The sequence below is a fragment of the Aethalodelphis obliquidens genome, unplaced genomic scaffold, assembly GCF_003676395.1.
Source record: "Aethalodelphis obliquidens isolate GAN/ISIS:26980383/991018 unplaced genomic scaffold, ASM367639v1 scaffold5, whole genome shotgun sequence".
NCBI classification, from domain to species: Eukaryota; Metazoa; Chordata; class Mammalia; order Artiodactyla; family Delphinidae; genus Aethalodelphis; species Aethalodelphis obliquidens.
In genome coordinates this window covers 15,696,569-15,722,712 of record NW_020837949.1, presented here as the reverse complement: position 1 = coordinate 15,722,712, position 26,144 = coordinate 15,696,569, and the positions used below count along the sequence as shown (strand labels likewise).

Genomic DNA, 26,144 nt, shown 5'->3' with positions numbered 1-26,144 from the left:
AAGGATGAAGAGGGTTGAGGAAGCTGAAGCAGTGAAAGGATGGAGAGAGAAATTCCATACAGGATGCCCTGGTAGGTTTAGTGCCTGAGTTACGGGGGAAGCGGATCCTTGCTCACTGTCACCTCCAGATCTGAAAGTCCCTGCCCCACCCTGAGACTGTCCCTGGATTTCGGGACTTCCATCCAGTACACCCCACTACAGATCACAGGTTCAGGAATCAGAGCTCAGAAATGTGCCCCCTACTCCACTCCTGCCAGTTTTAACTATTTTCATCTTCTACACCTTCAGGCAGGTCCACACTTGGGGCCAGTTAGGGTTTTCGTTCATAAATCCCTGGTTCTCTACAACGCTCCCTTCTCTCTGTTGGCATCCCTGCCTGTGCCCTTGGACACTGGCCCTCATCTTCTCTGCCTTTACTGCACTTGACTACTGGCCCCCACAATGAAGAAGGAACCGGGAACCCTAATATCCAACACACCTGTAGAGTCTTAACTGCTTCTGGCCGACGTTCCCCAGTTACCTCATATATTTTCATGGTACAGACAAAGATCTAAAATAGTGACTAGGAGATAAAAAATGCCCAATAAATATGGAATATTGAGCAAGGTGAACTAACAGTTATATATATTTAAAGAAGCATATGGAAAATACGAACATTGAAAAGGAATTTGTGTGTTGACTCAACTTAAGGTTTCAGAAGCACTGTCACCTCATGAATGACTCATTTTACCCTGACATTTACTACGCTGTGGGCCTTGCTTTGACGTCATACAATCACGTAACAGCTAGAAGTGAAGGACGTGTCTTCCCAGATAACTGTCACACTGGCATGAAGAATGAGGACAGTATTTGGTAATGCAGCCTCCAGGAAGAGACGTGTGCTGTCTCAAGAATTTTCTAGATGTTACTATACCATGTTGTATCACCATCATTCTGCTCTTCTCATTTTAGGTCAGCCTGGGAACTAACATGGTTCATAAACCAAGAGACCCTTACGTGGCATCAAGAGCAGAACTAGTTTATTCTGATTCCCTTTTCTAGTTCCACCTTCTTCAGCCCACAGAGCGTCACCTGGGGTTCCCATGTTACTACACTTCCCTTCATTTCTTTAATCATGACTTTCAGACACAAGATGAATCTATCCATCAAACCAAGGAGGACCAAGAAGCTGAAAACAGGCTGATCCCGTGATATCCATTAGGCACTTCCAACTTACAAGCTTCCCGGAGCTTCTCTTTGTCATAGTGGAATCCTTCATAGTCTTGTAAACTGATTTTGTTCACCCGGATCCTCAGACGGTCTGGGACAGACTGGGGACTGTAAAACAAGAACCGCATGGTCAGATATCAAGGAGAGAATGGAGCTGGGAGTCATATGCACCTGGACGGACTAAAGGCAATATCATCTCTTCTTATGAAGAAGAAAGAGTTCACATTCAAACCAGAATCATGGGATCTTGATGAGAATACAGCAATTATCTGGAGAACACGTCTCTGCAAACCTCAAGTTTCTGGAACGGAGGTAAGAACATGGGAATAAGCAGAAAAGGCTTCTGGAGCCCACTCATTTTTTTTTTTTTTTACTAACTTATTAAAAACTCCAATAAGATTCTGTGTTCAGTTCCACGATAAATGAGATGCAGCTAATCTGAAGTGCTAAGACGTGGTGTAGAGCTGGAAAGAACTGCTTTAGCAAATATGCCCATAACAGCTTGGCTCTCAGAAGAGACAGGAAAACATAAAAATCAAACCCAAGAATCCAGAGAGCACGGGGCTGAGAATGAAATGGCCCCACACACCTCGAACTCCCTGGGGCGCTTCTCAGTCAAAGCCAATTACAATGAATGCTGCCTGTGATGGGCCACTGAGGACCCCAAAATGGACGAAAAGTGTTAAAACACATACAACGTGCATTCTTTAGGAAGAGAAGGAAGTATTCAATTCATTTTAAAGGAATTCAAACTGGTTCAGGATAGATAGTGAACAATTAAAAGGGGGTCGTACCAAACTTTCTGAAGCATCCCATTCACCCTCAGAAGGCTTTTACCTGGATTCCTTGGACGTTTTTAACTAATATTTTCCAAATAGTTTAATCATGGGCATTAGTCGAGGGGAATAATTTGATCTTCATCATCACCACTATGGAACAGTACATTTATTCAATATATTAATATAACACAATCCCCATTTGTCTTTATTGCTTCTCCTGTCTTATATTATGGGGTAAAAGTCCCCATTGACTGAAGCAGAAAGAATAGCATTAGTCCTTAATTCACTTCAGGAAAAGAAAGAAAGAAAGGAAGAGAAGGAAGGAAGGAAAAGAGAGAAAGAGAAAAAGAAAAAAGGAAGGAAAGACGAGAGAGGAGGAAGGGGCGGGAGAGAGAAGAAAGAGGAGAAGGATGGATGGAAGGACAGAGTGATACTTTAAAAATATTGGCAGGATACCTCTACCCCAACCTCAGACACACATGCACTCACACACACAATTTCACTGCAGCTCTGGAAGAGGGAGAAATAATTTAAATTTCATTCTCTTGTCTAAAAACTCATTTTAGGGCAAAGTGTAACAACTCCTTCCATACATACTCCAACTGAACAGGCACTGGTGAATAAAACTGACCTGCATAAGTTGGGATGGGAGATGTGGTTTAAAGCACATTTGTGAATGAGCAGAACAGACCTTTAATATCACACGTACCCACACCGCCATTTACAGGTAGGGAACCTGAGATTCAGAAAGGTAAAGTGATTTTAAGGTCACAGAGCTACTAAGTGACAGAGCTGGGAGCAGAGTCTTGGACTCTTCATTCATCCCTTTCATGCTCCTTCTATTATACGATGCCAAGAATCCCACAGATTGACAGCAAAACCATAGAGCCCGGATTAGCAGAGTCGGACGATCCCTGCGTGATGTTCAGACTCTTGGTCAACGAACAATCGACAGGGGGCTGGCTAAGTAAACTGTTGGTACAAACAGGAGAACGCGGGGCAAATATTACAAATGAGTGCCTACCTTTAAAAGAAAGTCTGAGTACAATATGTTGTTAAGTGAAAAGAAAGTCATCGAAAATTACATATGGCATAATCTCCCTCATGGGAATTGTGGAATTTAGGAGTTTATAGAGAAGTGTCTGAAGAAAATGTTCAGTAAGCTGTTTGAGATGGTTACCTGTACATGGGGGGATTTGGGGATTATTTTACACTGAGTATCATCATTTATAGAAAAATAACGCAATTATTTTAAAGGTACATCCATAAGTAAATCAATGGTAACTCAGGGCAAGAGTAAAAGTAAGGATTATATCAGTGTTAGGTGTTAGATGTAAGTAGATAGGAAAGAGTTATTAACAGAGTAACCACACACCGTTCACACCAAATGCTGATTTTGAAATTAAGAGGGGCCTGATCTTTTTTTTTTTTTTTTTTCGGCTGCACCACACGGCATGTGGGAAGCTTAGTTCCCCGACCAGGGATCCAACCTGTGTCCCCTGCAGTGGAAGCGCGGAGTCCTAACCACCAGACCCCCAAGGAACTCCCAAGAGGTGCCTGATCTTTTTAATGTCAAGTTCACTCCAGTGAACTGCAAAGATTATAATTAGCAAACACTCTCCTGCAAGCGTAGAAGGTAAAAGGGAGGCTGGAAACATAGAACACGGTGGCCCATCATACTGAGTAACAGGAGAAGAGAGAGGGCAGAGGCTGAAAGAGCTCCACCAAAACATTTTTTGAGGTAACAGCGGATCTAGTGGCAGTGAGCTCTGGTCCTCTCCAGTGAGCTGGAGTCCAGAGCTGGCTACAGCAGCAGCTGCCGAGTTGGAAATGGGATTCAGAGACTGACTGCAGACCGGTCCCCGCACCCCTCCTCCAGGGGGCTGCCCGTGGGCTCACCAGTGTGAACCACCTTTCTCAAAATCCAACACTGTCTGCTGTCTGTCCACACACGTCTGCCGTCCAGGTTCTCATCTGAACCCACTGATTCCCACCACACACTACTGCCCCTGAACCACAGCCTCCCACCAATCTTATAGAACTTTCCAGGTCCCCTATGAATTCATATATTATCTCACTTCATCTCCAGAATGGAAAAGAGTGGAGACTCTCACTAACCAGCCGACGCTCTGTTCCTTCCACTTCCTACACAGTCACTCTTCTGCTCTCATCTCCCATCTTCTCCCAACAACCTGCAACACATCCCACTTTCCCACCAGTGGCAGCTTGCTTAAAACCAGCCTTCTGACTAGGGTACCTGGTATTTGGCCTGCTGTCAAATGGTGGCCCAGATCAGGCCAATCAGGAAGGTTGAGGACATTCACCCAGAGGGTCCCTGATGGATAATCCCTTTGAATTACTCTGGACCCTGGTATAAAGAGTAGGTACAGGAGGCAGCTCAGCAAAGTGGTTAAGAGCTCAGACTCTAGGTCAGATGGACTGGATTGGACGTAAAGTTCTTCCAGTTATTGGTTAATCAGGACACTGCGCTTCAGTTTCCCCATAGGAAAGGTGGGGATAATAACAGTATTCACCTCACGGGGATGTTATGAGAATTAAGTGAGTCAACACAGGTGATGTGCTTAGAAAAATGTCTGGCACATTGTAAGTGCTCGATATTAGGTATTATCGGTATAATTATTATTCTGAAGCTTGTTCTTTCAGGTAAGGTTCTGCCTAATAAGCACTAGCATCTGCTGCTGCCAGGTATTGGAAGGAGACTAGGGCCTATGCAGGAACTCCCTAGATACTTCTAACAAGCTGCTGGGCTTCCTCCGGGGGCAAACCGTCTAGCCTGGCTGGTGTCATGATTCTCCTGGATCTTCTCCCACTTGGTATTTTACAGGCCAAGTGATAACATGAAAACAGACAACTAGAACATGGGGGAGAAAAGTGCACAGAGATTAAATGAAAGCCAAGTAATTCGATTGTGTCCCTTGATGGCAAAATATATTAGTGTCCCATTAATGGCTGACCGGAGGTGAAGGATGACTAAGCTTTTCCTTGGACTCTGGGCAACAGCAGTGCCATTAGTTTTCTAAAATTAAATTTTGCCAAGAAAGTTAGCAGAGCATAGAAGAGACTAACAACCTGGTAAAAATGGATTTGCCTTTGTGCCAACTTCTACCCCAAGCTACTCTTTACTAATTTAAGCTCTGTATCAGGGGTTCTAAACCTGACTTCCATGGAACCCCTCAAGGTCCCTAAAAAGGACTCAGCAATCAGTGAACGTCCTTTAAAATCGGGACAATGGCCCCAACCTGCCGCCTTCTCATGAATTTCCTCTGAAACATCAAGAATACATTCCTTGTGTAGAGTGGAAGTTGATGGCTCTGAACTTAACTCCCAAATATCCTCATCATGACTTTCTCAAGAACCGTAATAAAAGCACCTCTCGCTGAAGTCACTAACAGGGGCCTCAGAATCTCCAGACTGTACCTTCTCTCTCCACCTATGCACACCTGTTACCTTGAGATGCTGGAGGGGGCGGGGGGTAGGTGCAGAGCCATCAAGACAACTCCCTGAACACAACTTAGATCGAATTCTCATCATTCTCTGCTACCCTTTAGTTCCTGCCGATAGATTTTTTTATTTGACTCTTCAGAGACTTTCAGTCCATTAGTGTCAAATTCCTTCCTCATGCCTCCAACCTTCTTCATTCTCTCAATCAATTTCTTTACTACACGTTGTCTCTCACAGACTGATAAAAGACTCCTCTCATCCCAGTCTCCTATGTACAGACACCCCTCATGGATGGAAGGGACGAGTTGGGTGCTTTTGTTCCCACTTCCAGACAATTAACATCACGTGATCCCTTCTTCTCATTGGAAACACAAATCACCTGGCAGTAACACCACTTAACCTTAAGACAATACAGCACAGCGCATAAAGCAGAACGCAGAATCAGCAAAATCTTAGTTCCAATCTGAACTCTATCAATTAACACACATTTGACATTCAGAGCTCTAAAGTTACCTTCTCTAAACCATTTTCTGATCTGAAAACTGGACTGATAGGAATATAGTGAGAACTGAATGAGAAGATGCATGTAAGGCAGTTAGCACACTCCTGTAAATAGTAAGTTTTCAAGTATAATGTATTGTTATTTTGTTACTATTATTAGCATCTTGATGCGTCTTCAATTTCCACAGGCCTTTTTAAAAAACTCAGTCCTGAATAGTAATATCACAGCAGAAGCCATAGTCAGAGCTCTAAATAGGAGTTAGTAGATCTCAAACCTTAGGATTTGAGTCTGCTGACATGGGTTGGGAGACAAGGTGCAGAGTTACGTAGCCATCTATCGTCCGTTGAATGAGAATGCAAGCGGGGACTGTGAATGTTTGCAAGATATTCTACTTAAAGATATTAAGGATATAAATCCTAATTCACATTACAGAGGACATCCTTAAAGCTGTATAATTATTCTACATTTTGTACCTTGAAAAAGTCCTGTTTTAACATTTCTTAAATGATTCAGTGTAAGACTCACCCCTAAACCACTGTGTAGACTCATCGGTTTTTATGACGAACTGTAATTTAACTGGGCCTTTGTTACTCATATATAGAGTTTTCCTTTGCAAGGTAGAAAAGCATCACAAGTCTCTTGAGGCCTGATATAATAATAATAATAATGAGGAGGAGGAGGAAGAGGGGAAGAAGAAGAGGAGGAGGGAGAGGGAGGGGGAGGAGGGAGGAGGAGAGGAGGGAAGAGGGGGAGGAGGGAGGAGGGGGAGGAGGAGGGAGTAGAGAGGAGAGAGGAGGGGGAGGAGGAGGGAGGAGGAGGGAGGAGAGAGGAGGGAGGAGAGCGGGGGAGGAGGAGGAGGAGGAGGGAGGAGAAGAAGAAGGAGGGGAGGAGGGGGAGGAGAAGGAAGAGTAGTAACAGTTGTAGATTTAATTTCTTTCAAGAAATGTAAATGTGAGATTCTATTCAGTCATAACCTAGATATAATAAAGGATGTTTCTAACCAATCTTTAATAGAATTCATTTGAATTGGTTCTTGTTTTGTGAATGGAGTTTTGATTAAAATATTAATTTCTAGTGTGAATTCTTGGGATGAAAGACTATCTCCTCATCCTCCTTGCAGCTCCAGCACCTAAAATAGAGTCTGGTCTGAGTTGTATACAATAACAAATAAATGAGTGAAATGCAAAAAAGTCCAATCCTTCTGGGACTCTCAGTGGCCCTGAGGCTTGAGCACAGTGTGGCATCAGACCATCCCTGAGATGCTCACTAGAGGCTTTTCTCTTCGGGAGCCCCAGGCAACCCCTGCTTTGGCTGTCCGCTTCCGTCCTGTGTCCATCTGGCTCTCTAGATCTGGAGGTAAGTCCATGCTGCATTATGCTCTCTCACCCCCTTGCATCTTATCTCTAGTGGGATCTGCACAAATAAAGAGGGAAGAATTTACAAGAAAAGAGGATGTCCCTGCCCGAAAGGCACATAAACCATTTCAGGACTGCTTGTTCCTTAATTAAATAGTGGTGAACCAGAAACATTTACCACCCATCCTTTCATCAGCTATCAGGCTGGGCCTTATTAAAATATAACTATACTTAATGGCCTTCCCTTTAGCAACTTCCTAGAAATTGCGTACTTACCCTGGGACATTTCCAAACTATGACTGGTAATAACTTATCCAAGAAGACATCCAAGTAGGCCCCTTTACATTGAGCAGTAAAACCAAATTGAATCAAGGCTTCTGAACAGAGATTAAAATGGACTTTTGACACCTGCTGAGTTCAGAGAGAGCTCTAATAATACAGTTGTCTCCTGCCTGGAGTAGAGAACAATAAGTCAGGACTGTGAAATAAATTGTAAAAGGGTTTTTGAATTTGGAGCCAAGGATAAACCCAAATCGCGTCAGCAGCAGTCAATCACGACCTCCTACTGTCTGACATATGTTTCTGAGGAAGTACCTTTAAAGGCTGTTAATTCTTTTCTGATAGACGTTCACTAAGTTCTTGGCTCCTTAAGACGTCCATCTGTGAGGTGGCTAATATGATATGCCACAGCTTACAAATTATTTGAGACAGCTAGCCTGCCAGATCTCCAACAAGGTAATGGAATTAAAGCATTATAGGGCTGGGAGAGATCTCAGATGTCACCTAATTCAACATTTGCTATTCTGTCTGATGCCATCTTCCCCTATTCCATCTGCAAATGGCTGGTCATTCCCTGCCCCATCCTTGTCTACTTGTGAGGTCCAGGACGGAAGTGCCCTATTCCTTGGTTAGATCGCTCTTAAGCATTTGTAAATTCTTCCTAAAGAATCTAAATGGCTCTCTGTCCGTGGTTTCTGTTTATTGACTTTTCTTCTACTATTTGGGTCGGAATTGGGTTTTAAGTCACTGAGGTAATCAGCCACAGGCACTAATGGCAAAGATATGTAAACTTTAAGCACTAAAGCTAGACATATATCAGAGAAATGTTTGCTGCCTTCATGGCTAATAAATTACAAAGAGGCTACAAGTAGCAAACATCAAAAACCTTTGATGCCATTGGTTGAAACAAAACTTCACCTTTAAAGTTTCTTGAGATCTTCAAATACACATTGAAATGCAGATTTTCATGCTTGCATTGAAAGTGGAATACATTTCTGTGCTTCTGAAATGGTAATAAATGAATACATGATAGAGTGAAATTAGCATTATTAGGTTCCTGGCATTTAAAGGAGAAGCAAAGAGGACGAACTAGTAGTGGCTTTACTTGGTGGTATCACAAAGCGGCTGGACCAGCACAGCAGTTTCATCATTTCTGCTATAAGGGAAAAGAAAAAGGCCAATAGCCTTGACCAATATTTCAGATTCTCCTTACCACCCATTTGCTTTTGTGGCAGTGACTGCCACAGCTGCTGAGGACTCGGTCATCCAACTCTGAGACTTTTATGTGGAACCCGCCCCACACACACTTAATGTTACAACTTCCGGGTACCAGAGACACAGGTTTATTTTTTAAGTCGTGGAAACTCAAACTCTCCTTTCCATAAGATCTCACAGTCTCTTACTTTCTTCTTTCCCTTTATTCATGCATTTTAAATTTCCTTCCTAGTTTTCACCCTAATGCTCCCTTCAGCAGCATTTCACGCTGTGGTTAACTCTCTGCTCCTTGAAGCTCTTTTCTCTTAGATTTCAAACCAAAAAGCTCTCCTGGTTTCGGAACTAAATTTCCGCCTGCTCCTTCTTTCTCCTCCTCTAAGTATCTTCCAAATATGGACGCTTCTCTACCCGCTCCACTAAAACCCTCATGGGCCAAGACCAAACTACTATCATCTTGCACCTGAACTAACTGTGCCCCTGGTGCCCATTAACACCCTCATCACACTGCAGATGCAGCAGGCGGTGTGAAATGTAAACGTGATCACGACATGATGATTTTGTTACCTTCCCTTATACTCTGTTCAAAATAAATAAGCTAAAAGGATATACTGTACAGCACAGGGAATATAGCCAACAATTTATAATAACTACAAATGGAGTATAATCTATAAAAATTCTGAATCACTATGTTGTACACCTGAAATGAATATAATATTGTAAATCTCAATTAAAAAAGAACTGAATGCCCAGCTATCTATATACATCTATCTTTACATCTCCCACAACGTGTATTAAATATGAGGCTTTCAACATCTGTAAGTTACTGCTTCCCATCTAGACTTGCTACTTCTGCAATGAGAAAAATGATTTTGCACGATAACTGACTACATTATTCGTCCCACCGAATCACGTGTTACACATATCGTTCACCATTGTTCAGAATGAGAACCACTCAACAGAACTTGGATCAAAGGAAAAATCAGTTCCCATTGCTAAAGCCAACAAACAGGGAATAACCTCAATGCTCACGTGTCTTATCATTGCTGTGCTCTCCTCACATATGGAGTTGATTCTCTGGCTCGCCTCTGCTTAATGTGAGTGGAGAATTTCTACCTGTGATTAGATACCACCTATATAAGATTTAAGTCTCATGAAAGTGGAACCTCCTTCCCTGATATTTGCTGAATTGGTAACTAGGGATGACAACCTTTCAGGAAAAAAAGAAGTCTTAGGAGTTTTACACCTTAAGTTCCCACTTATACTCTTTTTATACTATTTTATGCTTAAAAGTATAAAATTTGGAGTACATAAAGAGTATAAAAATATCATGATGATGGGCTTCCCTGGTGGCACAGTGGTTGAGAGTCCGCCTGCCGATGCAGGGGATATGGGTTTGTGCCCCGGTCCAGGAAGATCCCACATGCTGCAGAGCGGCTGGGCCCGTGAGCCATGGCCGCTGAGCCTGCGAGTCCCGCAACGGGAGAGGCCACAACAGTGAGAGGGCCTGCGTACCGCAACAACAACAACAAAAAAAAAAAAAAAAAAAAAAAAAAAAGATGAAAGGCAAGGAAAACAAATACCACAGGAAATAAAGAGGGATGGAAGTCAGAGGAAGACAGAATATGCATTTTTGTAGTAGAATTCTACAAAGTCAAATTGCTGAGATGAAGAACAGCTGGAATGGGAAAAGCGAAGAACTCAAGCCCTGTCTTTCATCACACCCAGCCAAAAGCACTTCCATTTTATGAAGTAATTCCACGTAATGGAGGTTTCCCGTATTAAAAATGACGAAAGATTCTACCATAAAACGCTAATATGAGCTACTCTGAGTACTGTAGCCTGCAATAGCATAGAGAATTATTTTGCTGTTCCGACTGTAGAGGACCATTAATCACTATCTCCAATGATAAGGAATCACTGGGCTTGAACCAATGAGACATAATAGGATAATATTACTCCCAAGCCATCTAAATGGTTTCAGATCTCATGTGCTCAGAAAGGAAAATATTTTTTACTTCAAGTTTCAATTTCAATATATCAAACAAAGGGAAAACCGTTTATGTATTTGCTACTTAAATGGTAAAAAACTTCCCTTGGGTTTGCTGTCGTTAACTGTTGTAATATCCTGCTCTTATTTGCAACTGATAAAGAAATTGACTTTTCTTTGGTGGAAGAGAGCAGGGAGCAAGTGATAGGACTTGAGTAGCTGAAAAAGTATTTCACAGAAGAAAAAACTTCTGGCCTTTCACATACATCCTGAAAGACACTGAAAGTAGGCTTAAAACCTAACTTATTTGCTCATCCTCTAGTAACTAAGCACTTTCATGAATCAAGTGGAGGTATTTGAGTAGGTGTCTATATAACAACATTTTTACAAAAAACCCCAAAATCCCTAGCATACATACAATTTTTAGTATTTAACATTTATTTCACCTATAAACCTACAGAAAAAAATCAAGAATTTAGAATTGTTTATAAGTAAAAATAACCAAACAAAGCAGTGGCCAAAAATGCATAAAGCAGTAATGCAGTGAAAATAAATATAACTGTCTATTGAGGTAGAGAAATGCTGGAACTCCAATTAGTTTGAGAAAGGATTGGATGCATGAATTACAAGATGTGTTCTTACTGAAAAGTTATCGTGCAAACTGTGTGGAAGGAGCTCTGCATCCCTAGGAAACAGGATCAGCAAGGAGAGGATTCCGTGTTTTGTTTCATATCAAGAAAATAAAAACTAAGTGTTGGCCTGACAATAAATGGCATCACATAAGAAACATTTCCATAAATGGTTTCAGCCTTCCATAGGCTGATAGAAAGACTTATAAAAAGACTCATATATTTTCCTAAAAACTGGATATCAGAGAAATAACATTTGCAAAGTTGTTTTCTCTTAATAGGTAGTATTTGGCTGCGCTATGTTTTTTTGTTTTTTTTTTTTTGCGGTACACGGGCCTCTCACTGTTGTGGCCTCTCCCGTTGTGGAGCACAGGCTCCAGACATGCAGGCTCAGCGGCCATGGCTCACCGGCCCAGCAGCTCCGCGGCATGTGGGATCTTCCCGGACCGGGGCACGAACCCGTGTCCCCTGCATCGGTAGGCGGACTCTCAACCACTGCGCCACCAGGGAAGCCCTGCGCTGTGTTTTGACTCACATTCCTCCCAGGTTGACAACGGCTTGCCAAGGCTTGGAATACTCAGTGGTGCTGCATTTAGCTCTGGAAAGAGACACGGTATCGTTAACTCTCCTATCCATCAACCTACAGTTGGTGGAAAGCTAAGTCCCCCACTTGTAACACAGATGTGCCCCCATTACCCCATGTGTCCTTGTCAGAAATCCAAGAAAAAAGAATCAGAGAATCCTCTAAACCCGACTCTTCTTTCCAACTCAGCAAATTCAGCCAATTAGGGGGAAACTTTTCACCACCTTTCTCTAATTTCTGATCCAATGACTAAGGAATTTTATTTTTGGAACCATCCTTCTTGATAGTATAAGAATAGACAGACTAAAGACACACTGCTAGAACAGAACTTGTAAAAATCATAGAACAATTCTCTTACTACCACAATTACTCATCAACAAAAATAACTTTTGTAAGATTTGACCGTAAACTTGAGAAAAAAAGTTCCTTAGGATAAACTTCTAGTGGTAGACAAATTACTTGGATGACGATGAAGAAACAAACACAAAATAACCAGCTGAAATATTAATTGGTTAATATTTTAGTGCTACCAATACTAAAAGGAAAATAGGAAAAGAGAGGAAAAAGGGTTTCTGTTGAAAATGTCATAACAGAATGTGAAAATAATTTGGGGTGCTTTTGCTGGTCTCATTTGTTTCTATCCTCTCACTTATCACATTTAAGTAGATCAAGTCTCTACCAAAGGCAGTATCCTAACATACTCATAAACCAAGACCCTTTCTTCAAGGAAACACGTAATTGTTTTACTTCACCAATACAACAAAATACCATCAGACCAAAAGGTTTATGTATGTCCCAACTAGAGGACATAAATCACTTTGAGAGCAGCAGAGCCTAAATGATTAATTAAGGAAAATAATTATAGTTCTCTGTAATATAAAGCTGAAAAGCTTTGTCTTTTTTGTTCCATTTGTAATTCTTCCAATGCCATGTTCATTTTACTCAAATATCTTAGCTACAACTTTTAGAACGTGCTACATTCTTTTCAGAGTTCCATTTTCTGACACGAAATGTGAGGATGAGTTCTGGGGATTAATTAAATCTAGCATCAAGTATTTTCTTTTTATGTCTTTTAAAATGTACTCTCTTTTCATTTCATATAAGTGTTTCAGGGTATTATGACAGAGGAGGGAAACTCAATTGCATCGGTATAATTCAACTGAAACTCTCCTATAAATGAAATGCACGTTGCGTTTCATTACCACCTCAGAAAAGCAATCTGAAATAAATACCCTCTTGGAACACTCAATACAAACGTCTGGATTTCTCTGTTATTGATACGTTCTTCATACTCTATGGCAGAATATGGTATCAGTTATCACTGCAGGACCGGAGTAAAAACTGAAATGTTTCTTTTTTTTCTCTCTGAATGCAGCAATTCTATGACTAACATTGCAGTTGTATCAGTTTATCTAAAGATATTAATAACTGTTTTCTAAAAGTATTTAGTTTTATTCTGGGTGAAGAGTCCATTTGTAAGTAAATCTTTTATTCACAAAGACTAGCAAAATTACTCCTTTTCCTTGCCATTTATCATCTGTATTTTTATAGTTGTTTTATTATGATAATGTTTTAGGAATTCAGATCTGAACAAAAATTTAAAGTTCATACTGTAAACCACCTTATTTTACAGAAGATGAATTTTGGTCCATAGAGGTCACCAGTCTTATTGTACCCAGAGAGTTAATACTTAGAATCTACTATAAATAAAAGAGCAATGTCCTTTAGCCCCTTAGACAGTTTCATAAAAAAAGATTTTAAAGAATTAAACTATCAATACATGTATTGATAGTTGTGTGTATATACAACTCTATAGTTGTATATACAACTCTATAGTTTGTGTATACACAAAGTTCAACCTTCACACAGTTGGTGACAGAAAAAAACCCTAAAATTTATTCAAATTTATCTAGTATGATGCTGTTACGGGCTAGGTTGTGTGCCCCCAAAATTCATATGTTGAAGTCCTAACCCCCAGTGCTGCAGAAATGTGACTGTATTTGGAGATAAGGTCTTTAAAGATGAACTAAGTTAAAATGAGGTCATATGGACACCAATCTGACGGGTGTCCTTGTAAGAAGAGATTAGGAGACAGACAGGGACGAAAGACAACGTGAAGACACAGGGAGAAGATGTCCATATCCAAGCCAAAGAGAGATGCCTCAGAAGAAACCAATCTCACCAACACCTCGACGTCAGACTTCCAGCCTCCAGACTGCGAGGAAATAAATTTATGTTGTTTAAGCCACTGTGTCTGTGGTACTTTGTTATGGCATCCCTAGCAAAGTAATACAGATGCCTATTAAAAAGATGCACTAAGAGAACTAACGCACTTCATTTTAATCCTATAATTACCGTTGATAAAAAGATACATAATAGAGGAATAAGATGAATCTAACTTTTTACTTTCCAAAATTTTAACCTCACTTGGAAACCTCTTCTGGCTTGATATCACTGTTAGGCTTATCAGACCCTATGGGACTAATGTTACCTCTAAAGTCAGGCTTTTTAAATTTTAATTTTCTAAAATTTACTTTGATTAAACAAACAAAACTCATGAATTTCCCTCCCCTCTCTGCCCTGCCCAATAGACTGCACCCCAAAACGCCCCGAAGCTCACTGGGCCCCAGGCTCTGCAACAAGCTAACACCTGAGTGAGTATCGGCTTCACTTTTTTGGTGTTGTTTTTTCTTTTGAAGTGACCTTTCATTATACGAGAAGTGCTGACTCGCAGGACTGTTTCTACACCTACACAGACATGAATAATGCATCTCTAAAACTAAATTTTAAAAGCAACGAGATATAACTTTAAATGCCGAGGGAGTCCTAATACCCCTTTACATAACTGCACCAGATGCTTGAGCCATGCTCACCTTCACCAAGAGAACACAGGTGCCACCCAGCCCCTGAGGATGAGAGCAGGACCCTGCCCGAAGAGCCTCTTTCACAGACCCAACACCATTACTAACAAGCCCGAAAGACTCTCCCCCTTCTTTAGCTACACTAGAATTTATTTTTAACTGGGGTTTGTCATTCTGACATTTTTCGTATAATAACACAAACTTCAAACCTGTACTACCAGAGATTCACGCGTTTGAAACACTCAAATTGAATTCTAAAGTGTTAGTCATCTCTGAGGGGAGTTAGTCATCTCTTAAAAAGGGGAGAAGTTTACATAGTATGATTTGATTAAAACACATAAGTTACATATATATTGATAAACACACAGGAAAATGACCAGAGGTTATATCAACTGCAGAATTCAGTGCCTTAAATGCCATCTTCAAAGAGCCCTGGGTGTTACCTTTATGACTTTATAGCATATGATCTTAGGCAAGTTTCCCAATATTTCTTATTCTCAGTCTTCCCATCTATGGGATGGCAATGATAGCAATTGCTACCACATACAGTTATCAGGATGCTAAATGTGATCACAACTCAATCTCAGGCCCATATTACCTCTTTGGCTAAATGAAAAAATCTGCCTGGGTTCTTGCTGAGAGCAAGGCAAAAGTGTACCAAGGCGGTACAGGGCCTGGCCTGCCTGATCAGTACTAAGGATAAAGAATGACCTTGTCACATCCCATGGCAAGTCTCAACTGCTAGATCCCTCAGGGGCAGATCTTCAGAGCCTAGGATCATGCCCTGAATTTTAGCATGACAGAACTTCAGAGCTGATAGAAATCCCAGAGATCAACTGCATTTCTTTTTAATATTTGAAAAACTGAAATGCAAAAAGGTTACTACATGGTCAATGTCACACAGACAAAAGCAGGGCTCCCATAGACACTTAAAACAGAGGATGTCTTCATGGGGTTTGGGGGCCTACAGAATAAGGAGGAAGACACTGCAGTTGGAGACCTGGGTCTGCTCCTGCAGGCCCCTTGTCTTTAAGTCACTAAACGCCCCTGCCCCGGGTACCTGCACGGGAATAGAAGCACAGGCAGAGTGAGGAACTCTTGTAGGAAACTCACAGAGCGTAAGGAAGGGAAAAAACCAATGATCCGAGGTGCAGCCTGGATTCAAGTTTGGAAATTGGTATGAGACGAATCTCAAGTAGTCCTTACTTTTCTTGGGAATTTTCAATTTGCTATATTGGTTTTATGGAACCGGCAGAGAGGGGTGGCATAGGAAGACAGGAAACAGGACAATTTGACATGATTAAAAGTCAAGGAACTGTGGACAGTGGGAAGTGAAATCACCAGAAATTCATAAAACATGGGAGTGGGAGTGAGAGAAAGGAGGAAAAAGATGAGTAAAGCTTAACAGTTTCCCCTGCTCAGAGGATCAGAAAGCAAACGGCTTTTTTCCCCAGAAAGCCTGAAGCTAAATCTTATGCTTTGCCGTCTGACTCTGAGCTAGAATTGAAAGAAATATCATGTACTCAATCAGTGAGTTTAGCAATTCTCTCTGTTCTTTTAAAACTATAAACTTTATTTTTTGCTTTTGGTTTTATAGCTGCAGTTACTGGGGGAGAAAGAAGAATCTGTGCTTACCCACCTTACCCAGAACCAGAACTTCTCTACTGAGCTTTAAAGCAGAGACATTTTTATAAATGGCTATAATTTTTTTTTTTGCTTTCTTCCCCTTTAGAGAAGTAATGTGTGCTCATTGAAATCAATCTAGAAAGCCAATAAAATTTAGCTTAAATTTGTCCATAATCCTACTGCTCAGAGATAATCATCCAGGGACACAAAAATAACAACAGAAGCATTAACAACAAGTGTATTCACAGTATTTGTGAATGCTTAGGCCCTTTTGGTACCCTCACAATTGGTCCAGAAATTATGACCCAAAAGTAATAATCCATGAATTAGAATCTGGACAGATTCCCGGCATGAAGCACTCTTCAGGCATGAAGCGCTCTTCTTCAGGCATGAAGCGCTCTTCTTCAGGCATGAAGCACTCTTCAGGCATGAAGCACTCTTCTGAAGGTTCAACTGGCCCAGGAGTCCTGATGAACCTGCGGTTCTAACAAAGCCACCAAGCTTAATTCATTTGGAGGCAAACCATATCTGGTGGGTCTTCTTAGCTACTTTAGAGGTAAACCCCATAGTTTACAAAGGCACGTATGTAAATTTCTACGTTGGCAATGTTTTTCCTACTCCCTGGTAGAGTGCAGGGTGTGGGAGAGTGAAGTTCACTGAAAGAAGAATGGAAAAGAGAAAGGGTTTTGAAAAAAGCAGACCAAGTCTTATTTTCTAATTAAAGGGCCAGAACTGAATAAACAAAATAAATAGAACTTTTGTAGCATATTACACAAATTCAAAAAAATGTTAAAACAAAAGCTTTGATGTGACTAGTTGGAAAACAGAATTACTGAATTTTTAGAAAGCACTTCAAAGAAATTTCTAGTTTACTTCCTCGGCCAGAGGCATGCAAAGATTAAACCACCTATCACTAATTTATGGGTTTTTTTTAATCATGAAGATTAAAGATTCTTGGTTCTGTCTTGGTAGTTTCTCAGTAATAAAATTCTTAAATTCAACCCAAAAGAAAAAAAAATAGACATATCAAAAATATTTCTCAAAAAAAAAATTTCTTTTAGTAAAACCCCCTTTCTTCATAGAACAAAAATCAATTTGCTTTCATCCTTTACCAAGAAGGCTTCACTTATTGGAAGTAAGTTTAGAATGCTGAATCATATTCAGCTTGTTGTCAAAGATAACAATTTATACTTTTTTCATGGATCTGTGTCTGACTCTGCCTTCCCCAAGACAACAAACAAATCCACACAATTTGGCACTGGGAAACATCTTGTTTATGTTTAAATTGTGACTGTCGTGCAAGATAGCCTATTACATTTAACATTTGTTGGTTGCAGTTCAAAAACACCCTGGTTTCTCTGCAGAGCTCTTCTGCTGAGTTTAGCTACGGCACTCTCTGAGTAACCGTAGCAGGTAAAAAAGAGGATACAGTGTGAAAACTCTCTGCTTTAAAAGGCAGTAGAGAAGTTCTGGCTCTGGGTAAGGAGGATAAGCACCCACCATTCTTTCTCCCCCGGTGAATGCAGCTATAAAACCTGGACAGAATGCCTAAAGCAGCTATTTGAGAACTCTGAAAAATAAATGATAGCAGCAGATGGGAGAAGAAGACCAGAATTTAAAATACCGTCCAACTAACGCTGAGCTCTCTCCTCCTTTGACCTCTAATCAACCCTGGTCTGGACTCCAGGCAGCACAAAGCCTAAAATGGACAACAGGTGCAGACAGAGAAAGCTCTGGGAAAGCCCTTGAACTCTGGCTTGAGGAAAGGGAAGGGACTCTGAATGGTCAGAGAAATTTGGGGAAATCTTCCTCTTATACCTCCTCCATTTTCTCGCAACCCAGCACTCAGGCAATTTTGCTGTGCTGGCAGCAGCAATGACCAAGTCCTTTTGGTGCTTAAAACTGTAAGGAGAGGGAGATAAACAGCAAGGTCCTACTGTACAGCACAGGGAACTATATTCAATATCCTGGGATAAACCATAATGGAAAAGAATATGAAAAAGAATGTATGTATAGCTGAGTCATTTTGCTGTAGAGCAGAAATTAACACAACATTGTAAATCAACTATACTTCAATAAAATTAAAAAAAAAAACTATAAGGAGAGGGAATCTTCTTCTCTGATAAGAGAAGCTGAGGTCCCAAGAGGATGGGACAAACCACCATTGCTTCTTTTTCTCTTTCAGTCATATCATTGCTTGGTCCTAGAGGTGAACGTGGTTTCAGGAGCTATGCAGCAGCATGAGGTAACTAAAGCCTTAGCTTTCTGGCTGAAGGATCCAAAAACGAAGCCCCAGGAAATGGGAAAGTACTGAGGATGACAAGAGAGAGGGAGGAGCTCAGGAAGACAACTCCAGAAAGACGTCCATGCTTGGACGCAACTCTAGGCTGCAAACGTGTTAATCTGGCCCTAAACACAGTACCACAGACTTTAGGAACTGAACTACAGAGCAGACCCTCCCCTCAGATCCTGTCCTGCAACTTGGAGGGGTTACACACCAGACAGGTAGGAATAGCACTGCAAAGGCTCTGAAAACACAACTGGCACTATGGCTACCATCCTCAGAAATTGTGGCCTGAAAATTGAGTCAACTGCCTTCTAGAACAAAGAAATGATTAAGCAAAGCACATATCTAACAAAGGCTTGGATCCGGAATACATGACAAACTCAAAACTCAACAGGAAGAAAACAAACAGCCCAGTTTAAGAAATGGGCAAAAGACTTGAGAGGATGCTTCACCAGAGAATGTATAAAAGATGGCAAATAATCACATGAAAAGACACTCAGAATGATTAAAATGTAAAAATATTGACATTACCGAGTGCTGACAGAGATGTGGAACACCAGGAACTCTCACACATGGCTGGTGCAAATGCAAAGTGAAAAGACCACTCTGGAAAACAGTCTGTCAGTTTCTTATGAAGTTACCATATGACCCTGGAATCCCTCCTAGGTGTTTAACCTACAGAAATGAAAACTTATGTTCACACAAAACCTGTTCATCAAGGTTTATGCAGCTCTATTCAGAATCATCCCAAACTGGAAATAACCCAGATGTCCTTCTGGGTTATTAGGTAAATAAACAGAAACATCCATACAGTGGAATACAATTCAGCAACAAAAAGGAATGATAGATGCAGCAACTCTCATAAACATCACAGATGTTACGTTCACTCAAAGAAACCAGTTTTAAGGGTTGCATACTGTATGATCCCATTTACAGGGCATCCTCTAAAATACAAAACTGTAGCCATCAGTGGTTGCCAGAGTTTGAGATGAGAGATGCAGGGATTAGGGGGTATGACCATAAAGGGCATAGATTACAAAACAGGATTTTTGGGGTGATAGAACCATTTTGGTGATTATGGTGCCAGTTACATGAATCCATATGTCTTAAAAGTGAGAAATATATATCAACAAAGTCAATTTGGACCTATATTAACTTTAATTACTAAAATACAAAAACAAATATAATAAAGAGTCCAAAAAATTTATTCACATGGAAGTACAACCAGAATTTCCATTTGGATGCGTGTCACATTGCGTTATAATTGTACTGTAGGCAACACAAGTGGGTCTGTTCCTGGTGTGTTCATTTCTCCAAGGCAGAAACCTTAGCTTTCTAATCTCTTATCTCCAGTATCCCACAGAGTATCTGATATCTAAAGCAGACACTGAATAATATTTTTGAAAGATGAAAAATGAATAAATTAGGTGTGAACAGTTCACATTATTTCATTTTGGTAGGGGAAGAGCAGGAGGGAAACAGAACTTAATGAAAAGCAACAGTAAAAGTTGAAAGTGTTCCAGAGACTCATTTTACAGTTACACACCTTTTGGGGCTTTTTGAGCATGACCATTTAATGTGAATATCATGATTTATGAGACACAGTGCATGTATGTAGTCTTCAATGAGGATTCTAGTATGAAGTCACTTAATTATAATGAAGTTATTAATTGAGGTGCTGGCCTAATAATTCTTTGAGCAACACTGAGGAGACAAGGGTGAAATGGGTGAAGGGGGTTAAAAGGTATTATATAATAATACCTTTATAAATACCATTATAAAATAATAAATATAAAATACTTATTATAATAATAAATATAAAATAACACCATTATAAAATAAATAAGTCTTGGGGATGTAATGTACAGCATGGTGACTATAGGTATTGACTATTTGAAAGTTGCTAAGAGAGATCTTAAAAGCTCTCATCGCAAGAAAAAACTATCGTAACTACATGTGGTGATGGATATTACTAACTTACTATGATGATCATTTCACAATAGACACAAACACTGAATCATTATGTTTACACTTGAAATTGATACAATGTTATATGTCAATTATATCTCAATAAAAAAGAAAAAAAAGTAAGAATGCCCAGATTACAAATTATGTCATATGCCAAGTCTGGGAATTATAACTCTTCTCTGACGTCAAAAAAAAAAAAGCTATAGTACATAAAATTTGTGGTGAAATATTCTATTTACTTTATTTTGTTCTATTTCATGAAGCCACTAAATCCCTTTGATTAAAATTTAGCATTCATATGTGGTCATATATGATCAAAATGAAAGTTTCAAGATTCTTCTTTGTGTAAAGCTGAAATTTCCCATGTACGCAGACGTTAATTGTATGTTGCCATTCCTAATAATTTATGCATTATGCTGTCAAGACCATGACCCCCTCCCTAACTAAAAAAGTCATTAGAAAGCTAGAGAGAAAGGATAATTTAAATTGCTTTAGAAAAGCAACTTTACTTTAGGAACAGCAGAAAGAGAGGCTTCTCCCAAAGGAAAGATCATCTGTAAAAAAAGAATTGTTTTGAGCAGAGAATGGCTGATCCAAGAGTTAAAAGAAAAAAAAAAAAAAAGACAAAGTTTAGCTCAAGATACTGGAGTCCTGACTTTCGTGAGGACCAGAGCAAGGTTAATGTGATTCTTAAACACTGCTGCAATAGCAGCATGAGAGTGGGTCTAAGCTAAGCTGCCACTGTCATTATACATAAATACAATACTCATTGTGCTTGGATTTTTCTCTGCGCTCCTTGCTGTATTTGACAGAGTTCTGTTATTGAATGTTTAAAATAATCCTCGAATTTAATTTTTATTATATAAATCTTTCATCAGTTATAGAGACATAAAATCTATAATATGCAGTAATTAACATAGCTCATACAACTATAGAATATTTTAGATAAATATTCAAGGTTTAAGTGGCCACATCTAGGTGGACTGCCTGTTACATGCCATGAAAATAAACATGACAGTTCCCCTTGTTATAGCATACACACCTGGAAGAAGAAAAAAGGAACCTCATTCAAATTATACGAGGAAAACTTAAACACAGCTAAAACTTAGAAGGTGATAGAAACATGACAACTAGCACCTGGACTCCTATTGTTCATACTCTCAATTCCTTGAACTCTATCCATAGAGCTGCTGAAAATAATGATCACTGAGAGCCATTCTCTGGACTCAAATTTATTGAACAGGCCTTATGGGGTATACGTAATATACCCCAGCATAGCCTCCAAATTGGAAATTAAATGTTATTTTCTTGCTGATTCTTTGACCGCTCACTTGTAAGTTCCATGAAGGTATAGAGCTCTTGTGCTCACCACTAAATACAAAGCAGAAAATAGCGTCTGACACAGAGCAAGTACAAAATAATATTTTTGGAAAAATACTTTGTCATAAATGAGTAAATAAACGTGGATCCACAAGACTAGGGTTGAAAGTAAAATGATACATAACTGAACTTTAGGAATTACTTTGCATATCCCTAGATGTTAGATATTGCAGAGTTCTATTCAGACATGCATTCTTTCATTCATTCATTCAACCAACCAACCAACAATTCTGTTTAGTTTCAGAATACTTTGTGGTAAGGTCTGTGATCAAGGCTGGGAACACAAAGGGTCATAAGAAGATACTGCAAATGATTTCAAGGGGCCTAAGTGTAGTGTGGGATACACACAGATATACAGCTAATATAATTAGTACCGATCGATTATACCTTGAGAACTATAATAAGTACAATAGTAGTATAAATAGTGAACTCCAACGAGGATGTAACTAGTTCTGCCAGCAAGAACCAAGGCACAATTCTTAGAAAAGGCAGTTATTCAGCTGGGTCCTGAGAAATACATAGGACACTGATAGATGAAAAGCGGCAGATTATACATTGTTATGAGCATGAATTTTGAAACCAGGCTGCGGGAGTATGAATTCCAGTCTACCACTTATTAGCTGTGTGACCTTCGTCAAATTACTCAACTTCTCTGTGCATCAGATTCCTCATGTATAACATGGAGATAATAATACCACGTATGGCAATAAGGTGGTTGGGGGAGTAAGTTAGTTAACCTGTGTAAAGCACCTGTAACAGTACCTGAAACATAACAAAAGTATATGTAAGGCGGAGAAAAGAAAGAAGGGCAAGACAGAGGCAACAGCATAAAAAAAGTCCTGAAGTGAAGCGCTAAAAAACATTTTCTTTCTGTTTTTCACCAGAAAAATATAAAAGCACAGAGTGTGTTAAGTACAAACTACTATGTACGAACTGCACTTTGCTAACTCATTAACAACTTTGGGTTATTGATCTTTTATTACAACTATGGATTCCTCAACCCAGAAAAATCCACAGATGCACGTACCTACAATCAAAGCTCCACGCATAATTTCTGGGGTCCGTCCACAGAATCAAGTGCAGCGGGAGCTTCTTCAAGGTCATCTCTGAGCCATAGATAATGGAACGGTCTAATGGGTTTACAGACTTTCCACAGAAACCAATGCTTAGTATGGAATTTTATACAACCCCATGAAACTCTGGACCCTAAAGTACCTAATCAAAAAATTAAACTGTGAACTCAGAGGACTGAGACAGATAGAACACAAAGAATTTCACAGCTGCATCTCAAATCAAAGAAGGGCTAAAGCAGACAGTTACAGTGAGGTGCTTCTCTGTCTGAGAAGCGGACCTGTGAAGGGAGAGGGTGCAGGTAGGCTGTCCCTGAGGAGGAGATGAAGGTGAGAGACACAATGTAAAAACGGGACGGCTTTGTACTCACATGGTGAAGGAGCCTGGGGGGGCAGACACTCTCCGCAGGTCCGCAGCTTGCACCTGATGGACACTAGAGGCAGCAGGGAATGAGCAGCGAAGACAGTCAGCAAAACAGCGTGGACAGACAGGGGAACAAGCCAGGAGAGAGAAAGAGAGACACACAAAATTTAAACAGAAATTAAATGAGCGCATCACCAAACAGTAAATGAAAAGAAAAAGAAAATCAAGCCAGCCACGGAAATAATCAAAAAGCCAGTGATAGCGACGAAGCCAACAGGACACATGGCAGGGCCGGCTCTCAGGCAAGCCACAGACTGGAGCACGAGGCGGGGCACCGGCAGATGCTGGAGGAGCGCGGATGCTGCACGGGGCTGCGGGGCAGAGGGTTACCGCGGTCCTCTCCGGCTCTAGGTCTCACTGGGCATCCATCTGTGCGCGCGTGCACGCGCACGCACGCACACACACACACGGGTGGTAGGCTGGCACAGTCAACTCAGAGCAGAATCAAGGTAAACTGAATCCTTTAACATAGTCCTCATGATTCCAGGGCTTTGTTGGAATATTCATGTCAAAGGACAACCGTCTTCAAAAGAGCAACTCGACAAAAACTTTAACTTCCTTCAGTTAAACAGAGAAGGCTTTCTAAGAAATCCCAAGGTAATACCAAGAAAGCCTGATTTTATCACAGTGATGCTGTAATTCCACTCATATTCTTGGTAGACGAGTGAAACCATAGACTTCTCTCTGCTCTCCCTTCTTTTGTAAAGGAGAGGGTCTTCGATGGCCACCAGAAAAGAAAAAATGTGGAACTGAAGAAACTAAACCCCAAATTTCCTGTCACTGTTACATCATTATTCTCTTCACTCTCTTTGACCATTTGAACAGTTTCACTATAACTGCAGTAGACGTACCCCCCCCATCCCTCTTTTCCACGGGGTACATAAATTCTCATATAAAGCCACCCATGAATGAACTCCTTGTCATCCTGAACGGGCTATCAGTTATAACCAATGATACTTCTCAGCAGCCCAGGATGCTGGAAGTCGGTTGCCCAAGGTTTGCCAACTAGAAATCTTGCCCCTGGATAATACAATCACCCTTAACAACGTTGTCTTAATTGCTAGTGAACTCAGGCTGAGATCTTCCTATGCACCTGAGTAATGTAGAATGTCTGATCTCCCTCAAAAGTGACTTTCAAATAGAGAACATAATCAAATTTATCTGGCTATCATGTTACTAGTACATGAATATGAACCTAAACAAATCTGCTCTGTTACTTTTAGGGGGGAAGAAATTTATTGGAGTCCTATTTCAAGTAGATTCTTAAGCCATAAATGACATACTCTCCTGTACCAATGGGGTAGAGAGGGGAGGGGAGAGTGAACATAACGGGCCTAGCCTTTCAGTTTATATATAGTAACAGCAAATAGGATCATAAACCAAGAAATTATTTTAGGAAAAACTGTTTTCCTTTTTGCTACATGAAGATCCACCGGCATCATGAAAGCTTCCTAGTTAGCTGTTTCTCATGGGAATTCTTCCAGCCATCCATGTGCACCAGATCTCGAAATTCTTAAGTATATATCTTCCACTTCTGCCATAAAATGTGACCAAGACATTCTCTGTATTATTTTTATATTCACGAGGTTTTAGATTTATGTTACTTTAGAAACAATTTCCGAGAAACGTAACAGATAGGACATTACAGAACCGATCCATGTGCGAGTCCCTTGTTCAACATGTAACCGTAAGTCTCAGACACACTAGCAGGCACTGGCGACCCTATGAGGAAAACCCTGGGGTCTCCCCACAGAGCAGGGGAGACAAGCAAACCAATAATTACACTGGTTTTGATAAATGGTGTGAGAGAAGTGACGAGAATACTATAGGAGCGCTGAGTGGTGTATTTAATAGCTAGAAGCGGATAGAAAAGGATTCTTAGGGAAAGTGATATTTCGATGGAGTTTGAACTTGAGCAGGGGCTAGCAGATGAAAGCACGTGAGGAGGGCAAAAATATAATGATACACGAGACAGGCCGTACTGCTCCAGAAATAGCAATACGCTCTGGAGCACAGGAAGGAGAGGACCAAGGCGATGATCAAAAAGGTCGGTAAAGCCAAGGAATATAGGTTTTACATTTTTAGAAAGATCATTCTAACCAGTCTATCGGAAAAGACACAGTGTGAAGGGCAGCAACGTGGGAAACAAGGAAATGAACTGAGCAGATTTTAGCAATGCTGACGAGACGTAATGAATACGGCTCCGCAACTAACGCTGTGTGACTAGTAGAGGGGAAAGATGGTGTGAGAGTTAAAGGTGTGGGAAATAAACAGAAGGAAGAGTTCAAACAACGCAGGGGACGTGTAAAAGTGGAGGTGACTATGAGATATGCAGATAAAGATGTCAACTAAGATATCTGGGTATGAGTCTTCAGTTTTTAGAAGAAAGGCTGGGCTGAAGACACAGATCTGAGACACTAGCTTATCCGTCATAGAGGGAACTTGTACTGCAGATGTGATTTCCCAGAGAAGGGGCAAATCTATGAGGAGCACCAGCATTTCAGCAGAAAAGGGGGCCACAGCCCTAA

At 40.5% G+C, this 26,144-nt stretch overlaps 1 protein-coding gene across 1 annotated transcript in view; it reads right to left on the bottom strand.

Annotated features, from left to right (window-relative positions):
- DGKI (diacylglycerol kinase iota) overlaps positions 1-26,144 on the bottom strand; it is a 258,213-nt gene that overhangs the window by 125,048 nt on the left and 107,021 nt on the right. Inside the window, exon 18 of the mRNA XM_027101799.1 lies at positions 1,217-1,317. Coding sequence (XP_026957600.1) covers positions 1,217-1,317 — 101 coding nt within the window. The remainder of the gene's footprint in view (positions 1-1,216; positions 1,318-26,144) is intronic.